Source organism: Ciona robusta, unplaced genomic scaffold (assembly GCF_009617815.1).
Source record: "Ciona robusta unplaced genomic scaffold, ASM961781v2 AP042730.1".
Lineage (NCBI taxonomy): Eukaryota > Metazoa > Chordata > Ascidiacea > Phlebobranchia > Cionidae > Ciona > Ciona robusta.
Window position 1 is genome coordinate 1 of NW_028323109.1, and position 22,602 is coordinate 22,602.

General features: G+C 34.8%; 5 protein-coding genes across 6 annotated transcripts; all 5 read left to right on the forward strand.

Annotated features, from left to right (window-relative positions):
* Nucleotides 1-130: 130 nt before the first annotated feature.
* On the forward strand, nt 131-3,803 carry LOC149724553 (uncharacterized). Its single transcript, XM_089893142.1, has 6 exons — nt 131-148; nt 881-1,106; nt 1,699-1,847; nt 2,086-2,340; nt 2,962-3,094; nt 3,371-3,803. Exons 2-6 carry the CDS (start codon nt 1,049-1,051, stop codon nt 3,517-3,519), a joined length of 744 nt encoding a protein of 247 aa, XP_089749268.1. The 5' UTR covers nt 131-148; nt 881-1,048; the 3' UTR covers nt 3,520-3,803.
* Nucleotides 3,804-3,997: 194 nt separating this feature from the next.
* On the forward strand, nt 3,998-5,115 carry LOC149724554 (uncharacterized). Its single transcript, XM_089893135.1, has 3 exons — nt 3,998-4,291; nt 4,398-4,659; nt 5,029-5,115. Exons 1-3 carry the CDS (start codon nt 4,044-4,046, stop codon nt 5,113-5,115), a joined length of 597 nt encoding a protein of 198 aa, XP_089749261.1. The 5' UTR covers nt 3,998-4,043.
* Nucleotides 4,477-8,702, forward strand: LOC149724555 (uncharacterized). The gene is made up of 9 exons (XM_089893141.1): nt 4,477-4,599; nt 4,944-5,061; nt 5,256-5,420; nt 6,147-6,311; nt 6,368-6,459; nt 6,883-7,005; nt 7,074-7,185; nt 7,676-7,856; nt 8,555-8,702. Exons 3-9 carry the CDS (start codon nt 5,273-5,275, stop codon nt 8,697-8,699), a joined length of 966 nt encoding a protein of 321 aa, XP_089749267.1. The 5' UTR covers nt 4,477-4,599; nt 4,944-5,061; nt 5,256-5,272; the 3' UTR covers nt 8,700-8,702.
* Nucleotides 8,703-9,056: 354 nt separating this feature from the next.
* On the forward strand, nt 9,057-13,939 carry LOC149724556 (uncharacterized). Its single transcript, XM_089893140.1, has 10 exons — nt 9,057-9,355; nt 9,436-9,625; nt 9,900-10,011; nt 10,105-10,269; nt 10,901-11,065; nt 11,143-11,234; nt 11,291-11,413; nt 11,461-11,572; nt 11,969-12,146; nt 12,986-13,939. The coding sequence occupies exons 1-10, from the start codon at nt 9,057-9,059 to the stop codon at nt 13,125-13,127; spliced, it is 1,578 nt and encodes a 525-aa protein (XP_089749266.1). The 3' UTR covers nt 13,128-13,939.
* Nucleotides 13,940-14,552: 613 nt separating this feature from the next.
* Nucleotides 14,553-22,011, forward strand: LOC149724557 (peroxisomal carnitine O-octanoyltransferase-like). 2 transcript variants are annotated; one of them, XM_089893137.1, is made up of 12 exons: nt 14,553-15,023; nt 15,081-15,182; nt 15,462-15,595; nt 15,840-15,958; nt 16,148-16,299; nt 16,629-16,861; nt 17,292-17,505; nt 18,156-18,316; nt 18,869-18,966; nt 19,415-19,625; nt 20,164-20,268; nt 21,434-22,011. In XM_089893137.1, exons 1-12 carry the CDS (start codon nt 14,927-14,929, stop codon nt 21,623-21,625), a joined length of 1,818 nt encoding a protein of 605 aa, XP_089749263.1. In that variant the 5' UTR covers nt 14,553-14,926; the 3' UTR covers nt 21,626-22,011. The 2 variants fall into 2 exon arrangements, with proteins under 2 accessions (XP_089749263.1, XP_089749264.1); XM_089893138.1 differs by having other exon boundaries at nt 14,559-15,013.
* Nucleotides 22,012-22,602: the final 591 nt, after the last annotated feature.

Below are 22,602 nucleotides of genomic sequence, written 5' to 3' on the forward strand. Positions count from 1 at the left end.
ACAATCTTGCGCGGTCTTGTTGGGAAGCCTGAAGCAAGTGGACCTGTTCATTCGCGTGGTTTACCGGATAATACTGATGCACAGAATGAGGAAACTTTTTAAACGCATTCGAAATCACTGGACACCCGAGTGCCAATTCACACCTGAGGTTTTTTATATATTTGTACATTTTTGCTGTAATATAATATTAAAGTTTGATTTTTTGGTTTAAGTAAGAGGTTTCTTAAATATTGTGGTATTCTAAATTTTTGCAGGTTTTACTTTTGTTTCAGTTTTAGCTTGCCGCAAATATATCCAAACGTTCTAGGGATTTGTTCTTTAAAATGTTTAAAACCCCTATTAAAAATTTAGGTTTGAATTTAACTTAATAAAGATTTTCAGTGAATTTTATTTTTAAATAATGAAAGAATTTTTAATGATTTCTTTGAAATATATAGTTAAACAATTTTCAGTGAATTTGACTTTTTAAATAATAAAAGCACATCTGGTAAAACTTGGGTTCTTACATCACCAAGAATAACATTATAATTCCAGTCCGGCGCCGTGGCGTAGTGGTTAGCGCGCCTGCCTGTAACCATTAGGTAATGGGTTCAAGGCTCGTCGCTGCTACCATTGTGGGCGTATGTGTCCTTGGGCAAGACACTTAACGACAATTGCTCCAACCCAGTGGTCACTAATGGGTTGTCCAAATTATCAGCCATACATAAAGAAAATGAAAAAATCCAGAAAAAATAATCACCCACAAAGTAACATACATGGTAACTCGTAAGCTGGCACAAGGTGTTAAACCCTTGTGATAACGACTGTCATTTTCCGGCCACGCGAGGATAAAGTAAGTTACATTCATTCATTCATTCAATTACTTAATTTAAATCCCCAGGATATTATCCCATTTGTTGATCCACAATCAGCGAACTACATTCTTTGTGAAAGTGTCTTAGCAAGGTTCCAGAACATACCAGCAGTATCTACATCTCTGTACAATGCATATCTAGAAGCTTGTTCATCCAAAGCCACAACTAGGGAGGATACTTGCAAATATACTAACATGCTGGTTGCTGACTTACAGTATAAGGGGTTTCCCATTAATAAATACAGCTACTGCAGTGAGTACAGTATCACGCAACATAATTTTTATTTATCTTTTTGACTACAATAACTAAGGTCATATTGAATTGATATACAGTAAGGATAAAATATTTTAAAAGGTGTTGGTTATTACCCCAAGTTTATAACGTTTGCTTTAAATAGTTTTATTTGCCTGTTTTTGATAACAAATACCATAAATATTTAAAGCAACAAAGAGAAAGGAATCAACAACAAAGTGACAGTTGTTAAAATGGCCCTGAATAAAAATGGGTTCCAAAAGACTTTGAGAGAGTTAAGGTGGCTGTACACAGTATCCGGCATGCTAATTCGCTTGCGAAGTCGTATGCAAACCCATTACCGAGTTCTGCATGCGGCAGCGAAATCCAAACAAAAGGGACAATCCTTTACCAGCCAGCCAACCAGGATGGCTATTTACTCTACAAACAAAAAACTCATGATAAATTACAATTAATAAACTAACCAAAACAAATTAAAATGCAATGTGAAAAAAGCACATGCACAGAAATATGATTTTAATAATTTAATTGAAAAGTAAATCAGTTTTTTTTAGTGAAAACATAATTTTTTCTTTTTTGTTTTGTTTTACAGCAACTTGTGGAATGGAAGATCCTGTTTCATCTGAGTTAACTAAACCAAGAGTTATCGTTGCAATATCAATGAGCAACGATACTGTGGCCATGAATCCAAAAGTTATACTTCGTAAAATAGTACAACAAGCTATTGAAGGAATGGAAAATGTAAAATATATGTTTTAGACTTTATATATATATATAGTTAACTTTACAAATATTTTATCAATATATGCACTGATTGTCTGTTTCTGTGAATATTTATTTAGATTTTTTTCTTGTTTAAAGTATAAACCTTGATAAAGTTTTGCCCAGTTTTGGGATCAAATTATTGTTTTTATATCATACTAAAAAATACTACATTATCTTATGCTTGGTAGCAGAAGTAACAGATTGTTTTAAACAGGTTGAAGTCACGTTAGTCACATATGGAGCCAACGATGAATTCTACCCACCTTACATTCGGACTATTAATGGAAGAGTATCGACGACAGATTTATCTGATCTAGAGACCTCAATCTCGCAGATGCAATTTACAGGACCATCTTATGACAGTTCTTCAACAGTATCTGCCCTAAAATTTATTGCAGAAAACTTCCATGATTGCCACAAAGGAGTTGCAACTTCTGTTGTTATTGTTGCGCCAGAAACAATGAAACAGGTGATGGTTATTCGAGATACACAATCGTAATATTGCAATGCAATTTAACGCTTTAACACAGTGATTAGAGAACCTTATTACCAAACAATGTATGGTTAAAACCTTGGTGCTGCTAACATTGTGTCAAGTGGACCCTTTGCCAAGACAATTAACAGCAATCTTTTTATCCTATTTATCACCAATTGGTTGTTCAAATTGCATCCGTACAAAAAAATACCACTGACAAAGTTTATAATATTTTTATATAACAATTACTTTTATTCGTTTCTTCGACTACGGTAGGGAAGATTTAGAAATATTTTAAAGGAAAAGACAGGATATACCGATAAAACAACAGTTGTTAAAGTTACACACCTGGTAAATCACAATCAAGCGTTAGGTGTAAATAATGAGCACACTGATAATATAACTTCTGGTGCCATCATTTATCCAACTTTTTCATTTATTATATCCAGTGGCGCAGCCAAGGGGGTTTAGGGGGTCGCGATATTAAACCAAAAATTAAAAAAATAATTAGAAAAAAAATTAAAAAAAGTTTTTTGTGAAAATTTTTTGGGTAAACCCCCTCCCCCCTTATTTTTTTGGGGGCTGCGCCACTGATTATACCTGTGAATTCTACAGAGCATGGCAGGGCTGTTACCTGGTAACCTGGTGCCAAGAATTACTGGGGAGCTGACGCAAGTAAACATGATATCTATGTTGAGCAACCAACTATGTACTGGCTTTGGATTAGACGTCTTCTCACATACCACAGGTGTTTGTTGATTTTAAACGTTTTATTCTGTATGGGCTGGGTCCCATATCCAGACACGCCAGTGAACCTAGTTAGGATTTAAAACTCAGTTGCTCAAAATACCTTATTTAAAAATAAATATATACAGTTAAAAAGAAAAAATTTAAATTTGAAACATAATACAATTTTTGTCATTTTATTTCATGAAACTAATGTAAACAACTGCCAGTCACAAAAAATGTTATTTTATGTGTCCCTGGTGCATAAGCATAAAAATTTGCCAAAATTGTGTTCCAGGGCAATGTTATCTGCCTTCTCAAGTCTCCAATACAGTTGGTGACATAGTACAGCACCTATCTGGAAATATAGGGAGGTCCACACTTTGTAGCTGCATGTATGCCTACCCAAGTGAAGCAGCTCTGCTTACAACGTGCCGTTTCATATAATTTGTTTACTGTATTATTTATAATTCATGTTAAGACTGCAATTTTTTATAAAAGTTCAATGTACGTAGTATCCTTAACAGATAACATATTCTAAAATTTGATTCTGTTTTCCAGTTTTTCTGTTACTCCTATAATATAATGTTATGTTAGTAAATGAACACATGTAGATATTATATATTAATATTTGTTCATAACACTTGTACTCCATAATTTATAAGCAACACTCATTTCAATATCTAAATATATATATTCTGCGACAATTTCTTTTCAATAAATTTGTCAATAAAATAGTTCTGTTTTTGACTCAATGAAAGTCATGAATGATTTAAACGACTTCCCTTCAACAATGAACCAGAGCTCAAGATTGAATGGTCAAGACTGAAAATTACATGTCTACTGTTAAGTTTGTCTCGCTGGTTTGAAAACACATCTATAAATAACAATAATGATATTAATAATTAATACACTTTCACCTTGAAGTGTGGTAACATGAGATAACCATATTTTATTTCCCTTGTGTCAACATGACGCACTATTGTCATTGGAGTGTATTCCACCTTCTTTTCTGTATTGCGGTTTTAAGCATGGATTCAGTTATAACCAAGTGCTTAAGCCAGGTAACTACAGAAGCTAAGCTGCCACAGCAGTCTTGGGAGGAAAACATAAGTGGAGATCAAGGCCCTGAAAATTCACTGTTTCCTGGATATGTATATAGGACAGTGCTGGGTCAGAATATTTACCAATGTGTATTATCATGTCATAAAGATGACAGGTGAAGAATTTTGAATTCAGAATATTTTTTGAGGCAAATGTGTGTGCTTGCAAACATTAGGCTGTAACGCTGGGAATTTTTTTTATTTAAATATTTGTTTATCCAGGTGCAAATCTTTCAACCATTATTCGAGTCAAAATATTTGTGAAATAAACAGCAATGATCGTATTACACAGCAATCTCAACAAGCTGATTCTTCTATATTAGAGTGGTATGAAGTAGATGGACTATGGGTTACTGCAGTTAATGGACTTGTACCAACCACTGGGGCAAAGTATTACTCTAGAAATGCGTTTCGATACTTAAAGGTAATTTATAATATGATAGTAAGGAAATTAGAAGATAATGTCCGGCGCCGCGGCATAGTGGTTAGCACGTCTGTCTGTAACCATAGGTTATGGGTTCAAGGCTCGACGTTGCTACCATTGTGGGCGTATGTGTCCTTGGGCAAGACACTTCGTGGTCACTAATGGGTTGTCCAAATTATCAGCCATACATAAAAAAATCCCCCAAAAATAATCACCCACAAAGTAACATAAATGGTAACTCGTAAGCTGGCACGAGGTGTTAAACGTTAAACCCGTGTATTAACGACTGTCGTTTTCCGGCCACGCAAGGATAAAGTAAGTTACATTCATTCAATGTATTTTAGGAGTTCAAAAATGAGCCCTGTGCAAGTTCTCCATGCAAACAAGAGGATTTGTGTTCACCTTCATTCAATAATTCATTTAAAACAGCCCTCTGTCAAAGATACATTTTCTCACCTCAAAGTTAGTGCAGTTTCTCTATATGAAGTTTTAGGCAAATCAAAAGTAAAGAAATAATGTGGCGTTACTTTACCCTTATCTCAAACATTTTTTTAAAAATGCCTCATTATAGTTACTTGCTAAGGAAAAAAGCTTTTTAAAAATAAGTTTTTTTAGATACAAAAATGTTAACATTCATCATTATTTCTGTATTTTAGTTTACAAAAGTTACTACATGCCTTCAAACTGGGGCAGTTGGGGAGAATGTTCAGAGGTTTGTGGTGGTGGAAGCCAAGTAAGAACTAGATTGTGGCCAGCTAAGTTTTCCTGGATGGTGGAAGAAGTCACCAACAGGAGATTGTGCAACCAGCATGTCTGTCCCAGTAAGTATCGACCTACATACAAAAACATGACCTTTTGTCCAGCGCCGTAGCACAGTTGGTTAACGTGCCTGCCTGTAACCCAGAGGTAATGGGTTCAAGGCTCTTCGCAGCTACCATTGTGGGCGTATGTGTCATTGGGCAAGACACTTAATTAACGGCAATTGCTCCAACTCAGTGGTCACTAATGGATTATCCAAATTATCAGCCATACATAAAAAATATAGAAAAACCCACAAAGTAACATACTTGGTAACTCAAAAGCTGGCACGAGGTGTATGTACAGTCATGTTATAACGACTGTCGTTTTCCGGCCACGCAAGGATAAAGTTAGTTACATTCATTTATTCTTTTAAACTTACTGTATTCAAATGTGGCACCATAGATGTTTCCAGGATTGCATTTTTTAAATAATGTTTCCTATGATGCGATAGAAGTAAGTTTCGATCGCAGCTTTTAATTCTGCATTGTTTCTCATTTGGAGTAATGGGCCAACTATTACCTAAATCCCAAGTCAACTGGCTGTGCCAAGCTAGGTCCTCACCCATATAAAATATAAATAATATAAAGTATAAAATAAAAAGAAATATAAAAAAAGAGGAATATAAAGTTTCTCAGTTGGGGTAACGAGCCAAGCCAACTATTACCTAAATCCCAAATCAACTGGCTGTGTCAACCTAGGAAATCACCTATATAAACATAAATTTATATTTTCTTTATTTTGCTTAGTTTGGGCAGAATGGAATGCATGGAGCAAATGTGAATCCGTAAAAAATTGTGGAAGTGGAAAACAGAATCGGACACGAAGTTGTTTGCTTGAATCACCACTGAGAAATCTTACATGCACAGGAAGTTCAAATGATGAAACAGATTGTCGACAAAATTCTTGTGACTGTAAATAAAGTTAACTATTTCATGATAATATTTAATAATGTTTTCTTTCAATACAGCACCAGTAGGGCTTTCATATAAGACCCAAGGATTTGTTTACTTGTATGACGACAGTGATCCATTTAATCCAAAGTGGAGGCCAGTCTGTCTGGTAAGGATATTTATTTAAACCAGGTTAATCGTTTAAAAATATGCAAATTATTATTTATAGGTTTGATATCGCTGTAGATTTTTAAGTAGTGGTGTATAACCGGTAAATTAATGGGTGAATAAATGAATGAGTGTAACTTATTTTATCCTCGCGTTACCGGAAAACGACAGTCGTTATCACACGGGTTTAACACCTCGTGCCAGCTTACGAGTTGCCATGTATGTTACTTTGTGGGTAATTATTTTTTGGGGAGATTTTTTATGTATGGCTGATAATTTGGACAACCCATTGGGTTGGAGCAATTGCCGTTAAGTGTCTTGCCCAGAGACACATACGCCCACAAAGGTATAGCAGGGTGACGTTTGGTATTGGATTTTAATTTTTGTATGAACACCAAGACAGTTAAAATTCTTTGTATTGTAGGGTAATAACATTACGAGTTTCGAAAATGAAAGATTGGAAGCACATGCACAACTAGTTGTGTGCAAACAGATTGGAATGTATGTAGATGACCCTACAACTGTGATCAACAAACGGTATCAACAAGTAAGTTTAGTATTTTTTATAAAAATACTTTGAAAATTCTTTTTACATTTACATTGTATTCTTTGTAGAACTCTTTCTCATTTAAATCTTGCAATTTAAACACAAATTACTTGATGGAATGTGAACCAGCACCGTTAGAACCAAACACAGCATGCAGTCAGCTACATGCTGTATGTAGTGGTAAGCAATTATAATAATACAACATATATTGGATAATAGTCTTAGATCTCAGCACACCAAACTCACTATTAACTTAAAACCATTAGATATCTTGCTGTGGGAATAACTGTATCTTAGGCGATAGATTCGAAGCACGGCGCTGCTACCATTGTGGGTGCATGTGCCGTTGGGCAAGACATTTAACGACAATTGCTTTAACCCAGTGGTCACAAATGGGTTGTCTAATGGTCAGACACACAATAAAAAAAAAAAAAAATTAAAAAAATTCTTTAACAAAGTACATATGTGATAAGTTGTAAGCTGGCACGAGGTGTCTGAAACAGATCACATGTGTGAAAACGACTAACCTTTTGTGGCGAGGATAAAGCAAGTTGCATTTGTTTTCATTCATACAATACTAAACTATAAGTTAACCAATGCCTAGTTACTTAAATAGGGGGTTGCCTGTACAAATCTAAAATATGAGTCATACCAAAAATATTATACTTAGATGTGAAGATAAGACATTATGTGAAGCCACCGACAGAAATAACATGGAATCTCGTACAAGATTACTGTGAAATTAAAGGCAGAAAAATGTGTTCTTTTAGTGAAATATTTCCAAATGCTCCGGTCAACTATGATGTAGTAATTACAGGGATAATTAGTGGAAACCATTGGGTACCAATCAGGTAAGTGACTTATGGTAGATTATTTCATTTTTTGTATGACTGTCATTAGGTAAAAACCTAAAAGAAATGGCTGGGTTTTAACAGTAATTACCATTAACTGGGCATATATAGACTAACCATAAATCGCTCTTGCTTAAAATGGTAGCAACGAACCTAGTAGTTAATATAAAGACATGTAATGTTACTTTATCCTCGCGTGGCCGGAAAACGACAGTCGTTATCACACGGGTTTAACACCTCGTGCCAGCTTACGAGTTACCATGTATGTTACTTTGTGGGTAATTATTTTTTGGGGATTTTTTCTCTTTTTTATGTATTTCTGATAATTTAGACAACCCATTAGTAACCACTGGGTTGGAGCAATTGCCGTTAAGTGTCTTGCCCAAGGACACATACGCCCACAATGGTAGCAGCATCGAGCCTTGAACCCATTACCTCTGGGTTACAAGCAGGCGCGCTAACCACTATACCACGGCGCCGGACATGATATCTAAGATAACCTGAACAGTTGTATTGTTTTTATTAAATAAAAAATACTTATGCAAAGCTTATTGAAAGTGAAACAGGCAATATTTAAAATTACAATATTTTAAATATCAATTACCCTTAATCATTGAATACCTGTTTATTCATTTTACCTTAGAAATAGCATCATTATATATATGTCACTTTTATTAAAAGTTTTTATTTATTTCTAGAGACCAATACAATGAGTGGGCATTAGTTGGAAACTGGTATCATCGAACGGGCTGGATTTTCAGTAAACATTTTGGTAGGCAGCCCACCTGGGGTGAATACCCAACGTACAACTCTAGAAAAAGCAACTATTTCTGCTGTGGTTAAAAAGTTCTGGAGAACATTTCATAATGAATGTATTTGGAATATACATTTAATATTAGGCTATATAACAGTGTCTAACTTAACCAGGCTTTAAAATGTTTACTTACAAAAGTGAATGGGTTGATATTGCGTCAGCGACATTTTATTGACTTGTGACAAAATTGTTGGTGACATTTGCTCCTTGCTAAGTCATAGGCTACATTAAGATTAATTTTCCTTAGAAATATTATCTTAAAAGCCTATTGTGCAAATTCGATTGAGGTCATTTGTTTGCCGATTTGACGTCATAAACACATTTGTTAAGCTTAATGTGCACCTTGTAGTTTACATCTTATTAAATATTCATAAGATAAAATCATAATGATGAACCTAATAAGCGCCCAAAACAGTTATATCATAAAAACGATGGCAGAAAGTCAGTTTAGAGAAATTTGTCCAAGGCTGTTTTTTCTAGTGTTGTTATTTGTTTTGGAGTCTTTTTGCCTTGAAAATTGCAAACTTGATGCAAACAGTGTTTATAAAAAGCCTGTTCAGTCATGGCAAGAGAACAGAAATGGTGATATTGGACCTGACAATTCATATTTTCCTTCTTTTGTGTTTCGAGATGTCCCAAGCTATAACACCTACCAGTGCTTTATGGCTTGTTATAAAGATACCAGGTAACTATTGTGCCTAATATAAAGTCTTTGTCTTATTTCCAAGTCTTAAATTTATGAAATCCTGTATTTTTATTTTTAAGATGCAAGTCCTACAACTATGGAGTCAACAAGTGTGAACTGAACTTAAGCGACAGGGAATCCCAAGAAAGTTCTTCAGCAGATTCAGCAAGTTGGGTTGAACATGATGGCAAATGGGTTAAAAAGGAAAACGGTCTTATTTCTCTCAATGGTTACAAATATTATTCTCGAGATGCTTTCATTTCTTTAAAAGTGAGTTTGTGAAAGTTTAACTTGTAAGAATGTTACTGGAACCAAGCAACATAGGTTGTATAGCGCTCACCAGTTTGGAGTAAATAGGAATTAATGCATGTTACCACCACCATTGTGGCTGTGTATGACTACCTTAACCGTCCAAACCAGGCACCAATTGGTCAGCCATACTAAAACAAAATAAAAAAGGGTGATAAATAGGAGATAAATATTTATGCTTTCAGACACTACGTATTAAAAGCAATTTTCTAATAAGTAAAAACCAACATTTTAGAATCCTTCAATACGCTGCTTACCAAACTCCTGCAAGACAAACGAGCAATGCTCTCCTGATCCTTTGTCCTCACAGGCGATAGTGTGTCAGAAAAAAGAATTTTCTCCTAAAGGTAGGAAATGTTAAAACAAACAAGCTGTGTGTGTAATGGGGATATTTTTACAACTAAAAAAAAAACTTTTAAATTTTGATTAATATTTTTAAGATTTTTTTGTTGATTGGACACAATGGGGGCAGTGGAGTCCATGCACAGTGACTTGTGGTCAAGGAAGTCAGCAAAGAACAAGATCCTGCAGTTCGGCGAAACGAGCATGGATGTGTAGAGGTGGCAACATAGAATACCAGCTGTGTTCAACAGCAGAATGCCCAGGTAAAATATGCAATCAATTTTACCCTTTTTGCATAGCCACTATTATGCGCTTAAGTACTCGCATATTGACTCGCAAAAACAAAGTTAACACGCATAACGTCATAGGCGTGTTACCTGCTGTAGAAGGGTGGTTGTTACTCGCATTATGCGAGTAAAGAATAGTATGGTGAAAGTACCGTTCCACTTATAAGAGCCTAATCTTTTTCGAGTATTATTTTTACAGTTTTTGATTGGTAATAGCAACATAAAGTATCAGAACTTATATTGTAAACATGATTTACAACATTATGCCAAAATAAACTCAATGTTGATACGCGCATAAACCAATGACCATGCAAAATAAGGCTCACTATTTGCATTAACTTTTTGTAATGTCTTATTTATTTATTGCTAATCAGTAATGGGTGTTTGGGTAATGAGCCAAGTCTGGCCCAAATTTCTTATTGGTATGCCATGCTGTGGGACCAGACACACATAAGTTATAGGCCTAAATCAATTCATAGACCAGTTTTATATAACATAAACTTGTAGAATTGCATGCTAAAAGTATATAAATGGCAATAAGATAACATAGAACAGTTAGTTCTTAAAAATATAGCTTTGGGTGCTTAATATTGTTGTAACATTTCAGTTTGGAGTGCTTGGGGGTCATGGAGTAGTTGTAGAGCTACTAGAAATTGTGGGTCAGGATTGAAAAATCGTACAAGAATTTGCCAAACTGAAGTGCCACAACATGCGAACCTTTGTGTTGGCAACAAAACACAAGCAGTTGACTGTAATTTGCCATCATGTACAGGTTAGTTTAATGCTATATTGGTTTGAGATTACCATTAAACGTTACATGCCATATATTTAAAAATTATATTTGATTAGTTCCAATTCGATTGAGCAACAAAACACATGGATACGTTTCAATTTATGACAACAGCAACATGTATAAACCCGAGTGGCGACATGTATGTCAGGTAAGAAAATATTGAGTTTTTTGGTTTGGATGAAAGTAAACAAAATTAATTTGCAGGGTGAAGCAGCTTCAGAAGATGGTTTTCTTATGTTGAGAAAACAGACTAGAAAAGCAGTTTGCAGAAATCTTGGATTATATTTTGTAGGACTAGAAAACAACATTGAAAAGACAACAACAGAGGTAAAACGTGAACTAGTTTTAACTTATGTTCAACTGATCTATTTTAGGGATATTTCAAACCAACTTCATGTAATGAAAATTTACATTATCCAATGCTATGTGAGCATGAGGAATGGAAACTTCAACCTCCTTGCATTCATCTGTATACAACATGCACAGGTGAGTGTTTTATTATCTTCGGCAATGTGGTATAGTGGTTAGCGCGCCTGCTTGTAACCCAGAAGTAATGGGTTCAAGGCTGGACGCTGCTACCATTGTGGGCGTATGTGTCCTTGGGCAAAACACCTAATGGCAATTGCTCCAACCCAGTGGTCACTAATGGGTTGTCCAAATTATCAGCCATACATAAAAAAAATAAAAAAATCCACCAAAAAATATTCACCCACAAAGTAACATATATGGTAACTCGTAAGCTGGCTCGAGGTGTATGAACATCCACAAGGTGTATGTGTTAAACTTGTGTGATAACGACTGTCGTTTTCCGGCTGCTGGAGAATAAAGTAAGTTACATTCATATATCTATGTAAATTGCATTTACCCGATATTACTTTACAGAGATAAAATTATACAACAAACCAGCTAATATGATCACATGGAATTTGGTTGATGGTTACTGCAAAGCAGAAGGTAGAAGAATATGTTCTTATGAAGAAATATTTCCTGATGCATCTACTAACTCTTATACCCCCCTGGTCAGTGGTGTGCTTCCTGGTGATCATTGGGCTCCAGTCAGGTAGGAATGAATAATTGTACCTAATTTTTACCTACATGGCAGGGAAACGACTGTTGTTATAAAACTGTGTTCTGCTTCATACATCATATACCTGCTTTTTTTTGTTATGTGTGGCTGACAGTTTAGATAACCCATAAGGGAGAAATGAGCTGGAACAATTGTTGTTATGTAAGTGTCTTGCCCAAGTGCTTATAAGTTCACAATAGTAGCGAATGTCGAGATCTACAACCTTTTGCCTGTAGGCATGCGCCATTACCGCTGTGCCATGAGGCATGGGAAATGGCCTTGACTAGTAATTTGAATATACCTATATTATATCAATATACTAAAGGTTTTAAATTAACGGTAGCTTTAAAGATCAATGTGTTGTTCTAGTAAATTTATATCTTTTATAATTTAAAACACCTTGTACACATTTGCCCATATATTAAATATAAATCAGAGCACATCGTTTTAGGTAGTAAACACATGTTGAATTTTCCTTTTTTTAATCCTGCGCTGTAGCACAGTTGGTTAGTGCGTCTGCCTCTGACCCAGAGGTAATGGGTTCAAGGCTCATCGCTGCTACCATTGTTGAAGTATGTGTCTTTGGCCAAGACGGCAATTGCCCTAACCCAGTGGTTACTAATGGGTTAAAAATTGTCAGCCACACATTAAAAAAGAGAAAAAATTCCCCAAAAATAATCACCCACAAAGTAACATATATACTTGGTAACTAGTAAGCTGGCTTGCGGTGTATGAAACAAAACACGCGTGTTATCACGACCGTCCTTTTCCAGTCATGAGAGGATAAAAGTAAGTTCCATTGATTCATATAATCAAACAGTCGTTTTATTCAGTAATGAGGAAAATGAGTGGGCCCAAATTGGAGATGATAATAATCGAACTGGTTGGATTTATAGCCAACATTTTGGCTTTCCATATTGGGGTTCAACGAAAGTTGTATACAACTTCAAAGGAAACTACTTCTGTTGCAGATGATTGAACTAAATTAAAGCTATATTGCAAATCATGTTGCTTATTAGCTCGTGTTTTACTTCCCTTTTACAACATTTAAATAAAAGTTATTATATTTTATTGTTCGCTGTGAACTGTAATTTTTGTAATCCTTATGTTTACCCCTGCCGTTTATTACTCATTAATTATTAAACAGGGTAATAAGATCTTTTTTGTTAGCACGTAGGGTCGTGGGCTATGTGGGACAATGACAAGATATATGTTTGACAAAGTTGTTGTTACGAACTAGAACTGTTATAGCTTAGCCATGGATACCTAAACATATTAGGTGTCTATGGTTAAATGCTTATATCCTACAGGATATTAGATGGTTCTGACGTTGGTTCCGGTTACCATGCAACGTCGTAAAAAAATAGCTTTACCAACAGTGCAACAATACTACATAGTCCGGTAGTAAGCTATTACAGACCTACAGAACTGTGCCGTTTGGGCAGTATTTTCTCGTCTCATTTAAAATACCCTTTTTGCATGGTCACTTTTATGCGCGTATTAACATTGAATTAGCTTATTTTAGCGCAATATTGTTAAATCTATTTTTAAATAAGTTCTGATACTTTATGGTGCTATTACCAACTAAAAACTGTAAAAACAATACCCAAAAAAGATAAGGCTCTTAAAAGTGAAACTTTATACCACCATACTTTTCTTTACTGGCATAAAGCGAGTAACAACCAACGTTCTACAGCAGTTGATGGGCTTATGACATTATGCGTGTTAACTTTGTTTTTGCGAGTAAATCTGCGATCACTTACCCGCATAAAAGTGACCATGCAAAAAGGGTAATAGTAAACAAAGAACATTTAACGAATTATAAAACCGTATATCCTCTCGACTTCCATACCCCATAGACCGTTGTTAATCGTTTAAAACATGATCAGGGTGTTTGGATATTATGTGCTGAATGTGTCCCGTATTTCCCCACCCTACTATATACCAGGTTTAACACGCACATTTTGGTGGATCTTGCATAGGTAAAGTTTCCTTTTCACAAAATGGTCACCGGACGTATTTTAGTTACCTACCGGGCGTGTTTTGATTTGTTTTTACCGGGCCCCAGCGTGTTTTAGTACGACCTCTCAGGTGGTGTATAATATTGCTGATAACTGCATAATGCATATACGTTTCTGGGAAATTCCCTTGCTTGAAAAAATTACAAAACACTTCCCGGCGGGTAGATACTAAATCATGTGTGTTATAACTCTCAGGTATAAATTGTGTATTGTACCCTCGGGCATATTCTGTTGTGTTATGCGTGAGAGTTATATATATTCAATAGAATATGCCTGAGAATTATATATACGCAACAGAATATGCCTAAGAGTTGAATATAAAAAAATATGTATCAGGTTACACGTTAGTATCCACCACGACGGCGATAAGCGATTATCAAAGTCCGTTTATGAAAGGCAATTAAGGCAGCTATTTTTGTAGTTTATACAGTAAACATAAAGTCGGGTGTATTTACTTCGCCACAGGCTACCGATGTCCAAACAAACAATATGAATTAATCTAGTTTTTATTTGATTACCTCTTACACAGGCCTAGTTACTGATTAATCACTTGACCTAATACGTTAAAAGTAGTGAACTTTGCTCTCAGATGTCCCCAACAACCTTTGGTATCTCAGCAACAGCAAATATTGAAGGCAATTTTCTCTGACTGTGTACAATTAATATTGCGCGGTTTATAAAGCAGCCACAAACTTATGACCTGCACTCGTTTTACAATACAGATTCTTTAGAAGCTTTTGAATTGTGGTTGCAATGGACAAAACATTTGATGCTGAATTTAAACTACCGGACCTACCAATTTCGACATTAGAAAACACAATATCTAAATATTTAGATTCTGTAAGGGCAGGTTAGAAGACTTTATACTGTATCTAAGTAAAATTGTAAAAAGTTTTTTTTTCTCTAGTTGCAAGTGATGAAGAGTTTGAAAACACGAAGAAAATTTGTGAAGATTTTCTTGATGGTGAAGGAGTAAAACTTCATGAAAAATTACAAGAGCATGCAAAAAGTATTTCCAGCATAAAATTCTTTCTAATTTAAAAATCCAGTTTATATAAATTAAAGAGTAAAGACATAATGCCACTAATTAAAATAAAGCAATTATTAATTTAATTTTGCAACATTAACGAAACATAATTTAAATGTGGAATTTATATTTTTACATGAAATAAGCATGCCTTTTATGAGAAATATATTTTAGTATTAAGGTATGTTATTTAGTATGATTATTCTGTTTGTCCAGTGACTTTGGGCTACAACTGACAATTAGAGATAACTTCCTTTGCAGCCCAACGAAACTGGCTTGAAAAATGGTGGTTGGACAAAGCTTACTTGGAACTTCGGTTTCCATTGCCCTACATGAACTTCGCTGGATGTGCGACATATCAGGATTATTTTTGGCCATTGAAAGAAGGCACACAGGTGGTGACCTGTGAAAAATTATTAACTACAGCCTATCACATTTTGGAAAAAAATTTGGAAAAATCCCACATTTTTTGTTGGAATTTTTTTTGGAAAATTAATACATTTTGGAAAGAATGAAAAGGTTTTTTTTTGCATTTTAGCTATATTTTACTTCTGTACATGCATTTGCCAGTTTTAGAATAACTTATATATATAACACTACTATCTTAAACCAATACTCTGTGATAAATTTTTCTTCCAGCTAACTAGAATGGCTTTCAGTCTTCATATTGTTGCAACATTTTGGCAACTTTTACGAAACCAGCAATTGCCCCCTCATAAAAGTGGTGCAGGTCAAACTCTCTCCATGGATCAACTGCGGTTAGTCTATTAATCGCAGCATGTTAATCTAAACAAAAAAATGAGCTCAACTTTTAGATAAAGAAGATATAAATAAAAAAAAAAAAAGCAAATTTTTAATGGCCTAAAAATTTAAAACTCACAATCTTCTCTCATTTCGTGTTTACCTTTTGGGTATATGTATAATATTTATTGATTTTGAAAACCCAGGACAGCATTCAACACTTGTCGCATTCCTCACCGTGGCATGGATGAACTTGCCAACCATTTTAAACCTCGCTCGGATGGTTACACCCCCTCACACACAGTTGTCATCTGCAGAGGCTACTTCTTTAAATTAAACTTGATTAATCCAAAATCAGGTACAATATTAACTAAAAAATGTTAACACTAGACAATTTTTTTGAATATATATATTATAACTTATTTTACCTGCAAATATTTTCTATATAAATTGCTAAATTATTAACTATTCCTGGTACATTTCATTTTCTAGATCAACATTTTGTTTGAACTTGACATATGATATGTAGTATGAGATAAAAATGACCTACCAGTAAAATCATTAAATATTGGTGATACTATACAGGCGTACATTTTGAGATTCTATCATGTTTTTAAGTTTTTTTTTCAAATGTTTCTTTATTTATAGACAATCTGAAACTATGTAAGTTTTTTTTTTTCTTTGCAGAGAAGCCATATACACCCCCTCAAATTGAGAAAGCTTTACAAAACATTAAAGACAAATGTGTAGCTCGTGATGACGCAGCTGATGGTGTAGCCGCACTCACCGCACTTGATCGTGACCGCTGGGCAGACATACGAAATCACTTGATAGATTTAAGTGAAATAAACCAGAAGAATTTGTATGAGATCGAGTCTGCAATTCATGTTGTATCCATGGATGAAGAAATAGTGGGGCAAGTGAGGCAGTAAACAAATTATTTTAACTTACATATTTTGTTTGTATATAAATGAACGAATGTAACTTGCTTTATTCTCCTGTAGTCGGCAAACGACAGTCGTTATAACACTGGCTAATAATTCGTACAACACATTATTGACCACTTGGTTTAAGCAACTGCCGTGTTTTCGAAGTTACTTTCACGTAAACATCGAAGTTACTTAACATATTTTGCAAAGAAGAATTGAGATAAATCTTTTTGAGTATTTTCGAAGCGAAATAAAATTTTTGATTTATACTTTTACCTGAAATATCAACAACTTCCTAATTTAAACAATATTTTAAATTCTCATAATGCCATTTTTTTAGAAATTTTATATTGAAAATACTAACTTTTATAATTAGCCACAGGAAAGAAATGTAAAATTTAAATATTCTTAATATTTCCAGACGGACACAGACATTCTAAGAAATGGTTTCAGTGGTAATCCCACCCAGAGATGGAGGGATAAATGCTTTAATGAGATTTGGGGAGCCAACGGTTCCTACTCCAGCAGTTGTGAACATAGTGCAATGGATGGGATGGTTATGGTTTTGTTTGTTGAATTCACTATGAGTGTGTTGAAGCCGTGTAATGGTGTGTGGATGGGATCTGCAGATTGTGGTAAGCTGTATGCAGTGTCTACATTGTATTTGACCAGTGATGTTGCAAAGTGGTCAGCGCGCCTGCCTGTAACCAAGAAGCTATGAGTTAAAGGCTTGTCGTCGGTACCATTGTGGGCACATGTGTCGTTGAGAAAGACACTTAATGACAATTGCTCCAACCCATTGGCCATTAATGGATTGTTTAAATTATCAGGCCTACATAAAAAAATCACAAAGTAGCATACATGGTAACTCATAAGACACCCGTGTTATAGGAGGATAAAGCATATGTATGATATAATAAAGCACATAGGTACCAAACCTAGGGTGGCAGGGTAGGTGAATTTACCCTGGATTCAATTAAAGTCGGTGAACATTACAATCAATAAGTTGGATTTTTTTCACAAAATTGTTTGTCTAACTATCCGTGCCTCCCCTTGTGTTTTAGCGCTTATTTTAACAGCATTTATTTTAATAGTCAAATCTTTGTGTCTTAAAAACGAATACTTGAAAGCAAACTAAATTATCTACAAGTTATATGTCTGAAATTGTCGGCAACAACACGAAACTAGCATGCAGGTTGTACAATATAACTAATTATTTCTGACAAAGCCTAACAATATTTTTATATCATTTTTGACAAATTGACAATTTTTTTATTATTTCAAGCTGAATTTCCAAAACCTGAAGAACTAGAGTTCCGCTTGGATGAGCAAGTTTATGATGCAATAGAAGAAGGAAAGAAAGTGCATCAAACTTTTGATGAGGATTTGCAACTTATTGTTCCATCTTTTACAAAATTTGGCAAACTAGAACTCAAGAAGCTGAAGGTATGTACGTATATCTATTTCTGTGCACTAACTGTTTTATGTTTTGTTGTTCCATCATGACCCAATCTTTAGGTCAATCCTCTTTAAAGCCGACTTCCCCTATTGTACGGGTTGTGTCTTTAGCCACACTTTTGTTTCTATTAGAACTTAAACTTAATTAAAATAAATGGTTTGTTTGTCTGCTGGATGTAGCGCCCCCCCTATTTTCCTTCAACTAAATGTAAATATGTTTTAACTGTAAGTGTGTTTTAACAACTGTTGTTTTGTCGCTATCCTGTCTTTTCGTTAAAATGTTCCTAAATCTTAGCTACCGTAATCAAAGGGACGAATAACGGTATTATTGATTATATTATTATGTAATAATATTTAATCAGTAATTATATTTGTGGTGTTAAAAATTGGTAGTTTTGCGACACTTTCTAATGAGAAGGGTCCTCATGCTAGGCACATCTGAAGTTTGGGCCAGTGTTCTACTGCACAGACCTCACTAGATTTTTTCTGTGGCGTTTTTTAAGGTTCTGGTATACTTACGTCATGCCTTTTTTCATACAGATTGTCCCAGACGTTTTCATTCAAATCTGCATTCAACTTGCTTACATAAGACTGCATGGAAAACCAGCAGCCACTTACGAAACTGCAACTACAAGAAAGTTTGTCTTTAAAACTAATATTACATTTCATGCCTATTCCTACATAACAAAAACTGGTTTTAAGAAATACCCAAATTAAAAATTTTTCGATAAAATCAAATGACACAGCTGTTTTAAATGGACACAAAACAGCAGTTGAATTTGTATGTGCCGTATAACTTAGGCCACAAACCCTACAGCAGCGGTTTTAGTTGCGTATAATGTATGTAACTTTTTTATCCTCAGGTTGCAGGTCAATGTCAGTTATTATAACACAGGTGTTCTGTTTCATACACCTCATGCTTGCTTACAAGTTACCACATATGTAACTCTGTGGGCAATGATTTTTTTAATCTATAATTTTTTTTATACTATTTAGACAACCTTTTACCTTAGAGCAATTGACATTAAAATTCTTGCCCAAGGTGCATACGTTCAGAAAAAATTTAATAGCATATTTAAATCTCAGGTACTTTCATGGGCGAACAGAGACGTGTAGAACCTGCACCCCTGAACTTGAAGCTTTCTGCAAAGCAGCTAAAAGCAGTGATAACAATAACAACCCTGTTGTTATTGAGTTGTTGCGCGCAGCTCATGATAAAGGCTTGGCCCTCATGCGGGCAAGTAGTGATGGGAAAGGTTGTGATCGCCATCTTTTTGCTCTTGCTATTGTAGCGAAGGTTAGTGGAAATATCATACACTTCTATATACAAGTTATAGTAGAGTGGGGAAGATGGGACATCATTTCGATCTATTTTCTCTTCTCATTTGATAGTAAACAAAGAAACATTTAAAAAATTTTTAATCTGTATCCTTACGTCTTTTATAGCCTGTTGTTAATTGTTGAAAACACGATCAGGACATTTGGATATTATATGCTAAAGGTGTCCCATCTTCTCCCACAATACTATATGTAACTTTGTGTCTTTGTGGATGTATAGTTTGGGATTTTTTTCTGTTTTTCTAATAATTTGAATAACCCAAAAGAACCGCTAGGTTAAGCAATTGACGTTAAGTTTCTTTCGAGAATACATTCGCCCACAATGATGGCGGTTTCAAGCCTTGAACCTTCAAGCCTTATCCGGTTTCAAGCCTTATCCTCTGGTCTAGACTCTCGTTCTCTAACAACTGTGCCCATGTTACAAAATGTTTTTGTTTTAGCATAAGTTGTATTCACTGTCACTAATATTATATTTTATTTGATGTATTATTCTCCAGGAGCAAGGGTTGTCCCTACCTGCTTTATTCACTGATCCGATGTTTGAGAAAAGTGGTGGAAATGGAAAATTTATTCTTTCAACAAGTTTTGTTGGATATTTCAACGTAAGGAATATTTGCATGCAGTGTGTAAAGATGGTTATTATAAATAGACATGGGTATTTTGCTTGTATATTTCCAATATGTCTGGCGCTGTACAACAGTTAGTTAGCACGCTACTTTCTAACCAATAGGTAATGGGTTCAAGCCTCGCCGTTTCTACTATTGTGTAGGTGTATGTTTCCTTGGGCAAGACATCTAACGGCAATGGCTTAAACCCAGTGGTCACTAATGGGTTTTCCAAATTATCAGCCGCACAAAAACAAAGAAAAAATTTAAACAAATGTAATTGCCCCCAAAGTTACATACTTGGTCCCTTGTAAGCTGACACGAGGTGTATGAACACCAGTGTTATAACCTTTGTCATTTACCGGCCACAAGAAGATAAAGTGATAAAGGTCCATAGACCGTTGTTAATTGTTTAAAACACGAACACGTTTGGATATTATATTTGGATAATATAAGTAAGTTACATTCATTCATTCAATATATAACAGTTGGGATAATGTATGTATTATAACCACAACTTCTGTACCACTGGATTAAATATAGAAGTTTGTGTGGTGTTGGAAGATAAATACTGTTAGCTTATAATAAATTACTGTGGGGGTAAGATGGGACACCTTTAACACTTAATATCTAAATATCCTGATCAAGTTTTAAACGATTAACAACGGTCTATGGAAGTCGTGGGAATACGTTTTTTTTTTTTAATGTTCTTTATTAACTACCAAATGGGACGAGAAAATAGAATGAAAAGGTGTCCCATCTTCCCCCACCCTACATATTTTCCAAGGTTGATATTTTCTAATCGTGTTTTTACAATGAAGTCTGTTAGAGTTGTAAGGATACGTTAAATAATTATGTAAATATTTTTTTACTACAAAACGGACAAAAAAATGAAAATTCGCACCGTCTTAACCCAACCTAGAACCTATTATAGTTTGGTGGGGGAAGATGGGACACCTTTTTAATCTATTTTCCCTTCTAATTCGGTAGAAAACAAAGAAGATTTAAACATAAAACTATATCCTTGCGACTTCCATAGACCGTTGTTATTAATAGTTTAAAATACCATCAGGATATTTAAGAATTATGTGCTAAAGTTGTCCCATCTTCCCCTGTAGTATTATATATATTAACATCTAAAATTGCCAATACCCCACTACAGTGCAGTGGGGGTGTGCCGCCGATGGTGGACAATGGATACGGAATCTTTTACCGCGTAAACGACCACAAGCTACCTTACGTCGTTACCACCTGGAAACATTGTGACGTCACAAACAACAAACTTTTCGCCGCAGAACTTGAAAAGGCGTTTGTCGATGTTTTCAAAATGTTTGAGTCAAAATCGCAACTTTAATGAGGAAAAACACCATTTTTGCCGATTTGTTTTAACTATTACAATGCAAGACCGCTCTAAACATAAACCTCGAATTTGTGTTGTGGTGTAAAATATTTTTCTGCGACCCTAAACCTCGTACTAATGTTTAAAGTTTATTTTAATTTGTGCTGACATTAAAACGTATTTGTGCCATTTTTAATTGAATTTATATAACCAGTCTTTCTGTGACCTAAACCTCGAATTAATGTTTGAAGTGTACTTTAATTTGTGCTCAGCCTACTTTGAAAAGTAATTGTACTATTTTTGATTGAATTTACTTCGTGTGACCAGTCTTTAACTGTATGGAAAATCGCTGAAGCATTGAACGACGTTAACGCAATATAATTATACTTTGTGCTCCGTCATGCCTGTACAATGTTTTGTTCAACGCAATGGCCTGGCGTAGTTTATTTATAACTCACTTGCTTTTCACAGCAATTCCGATTTCGACCTTTGCTTGCTACAAAAAACATAATAAAACGGCAAGGTGTTTTGTTTCAGGAACTGAAACCCAATCAGCGAATAGGATACACATGTGATGTAACGTGATTTTATACAAAAAATGTTTGGTAAAACTCAAAACACAACTACAAAATGATTTCCTATTAAAAAGATTATACAGAACACCAAATTTTCATTTTTTTTGTCTTGTTATATAGCCTACCCGTATTTTATATACATAGTTGGATGTCTTTTAAAAAAAGGCAAGAATATATATCAGTCACTGGTATAGCTTGTTTATATGAAAGACTTTCATGTTATTATATATGTGTTGTACATCTTTTGCGTTGTGTACGTCACAATGAATTTAAAAATTGTTGTTGCGTTTGCCCCTGTTTCCAGTTGCAGTCAACTATGTAACTGCTACCTTTGTCTTGGAAACCGGGAGCTTGTGTTATAGCAACGGTTCACGGTTGGTAGCTTGGCCATATTATATGACCACATATTGTTTAAAA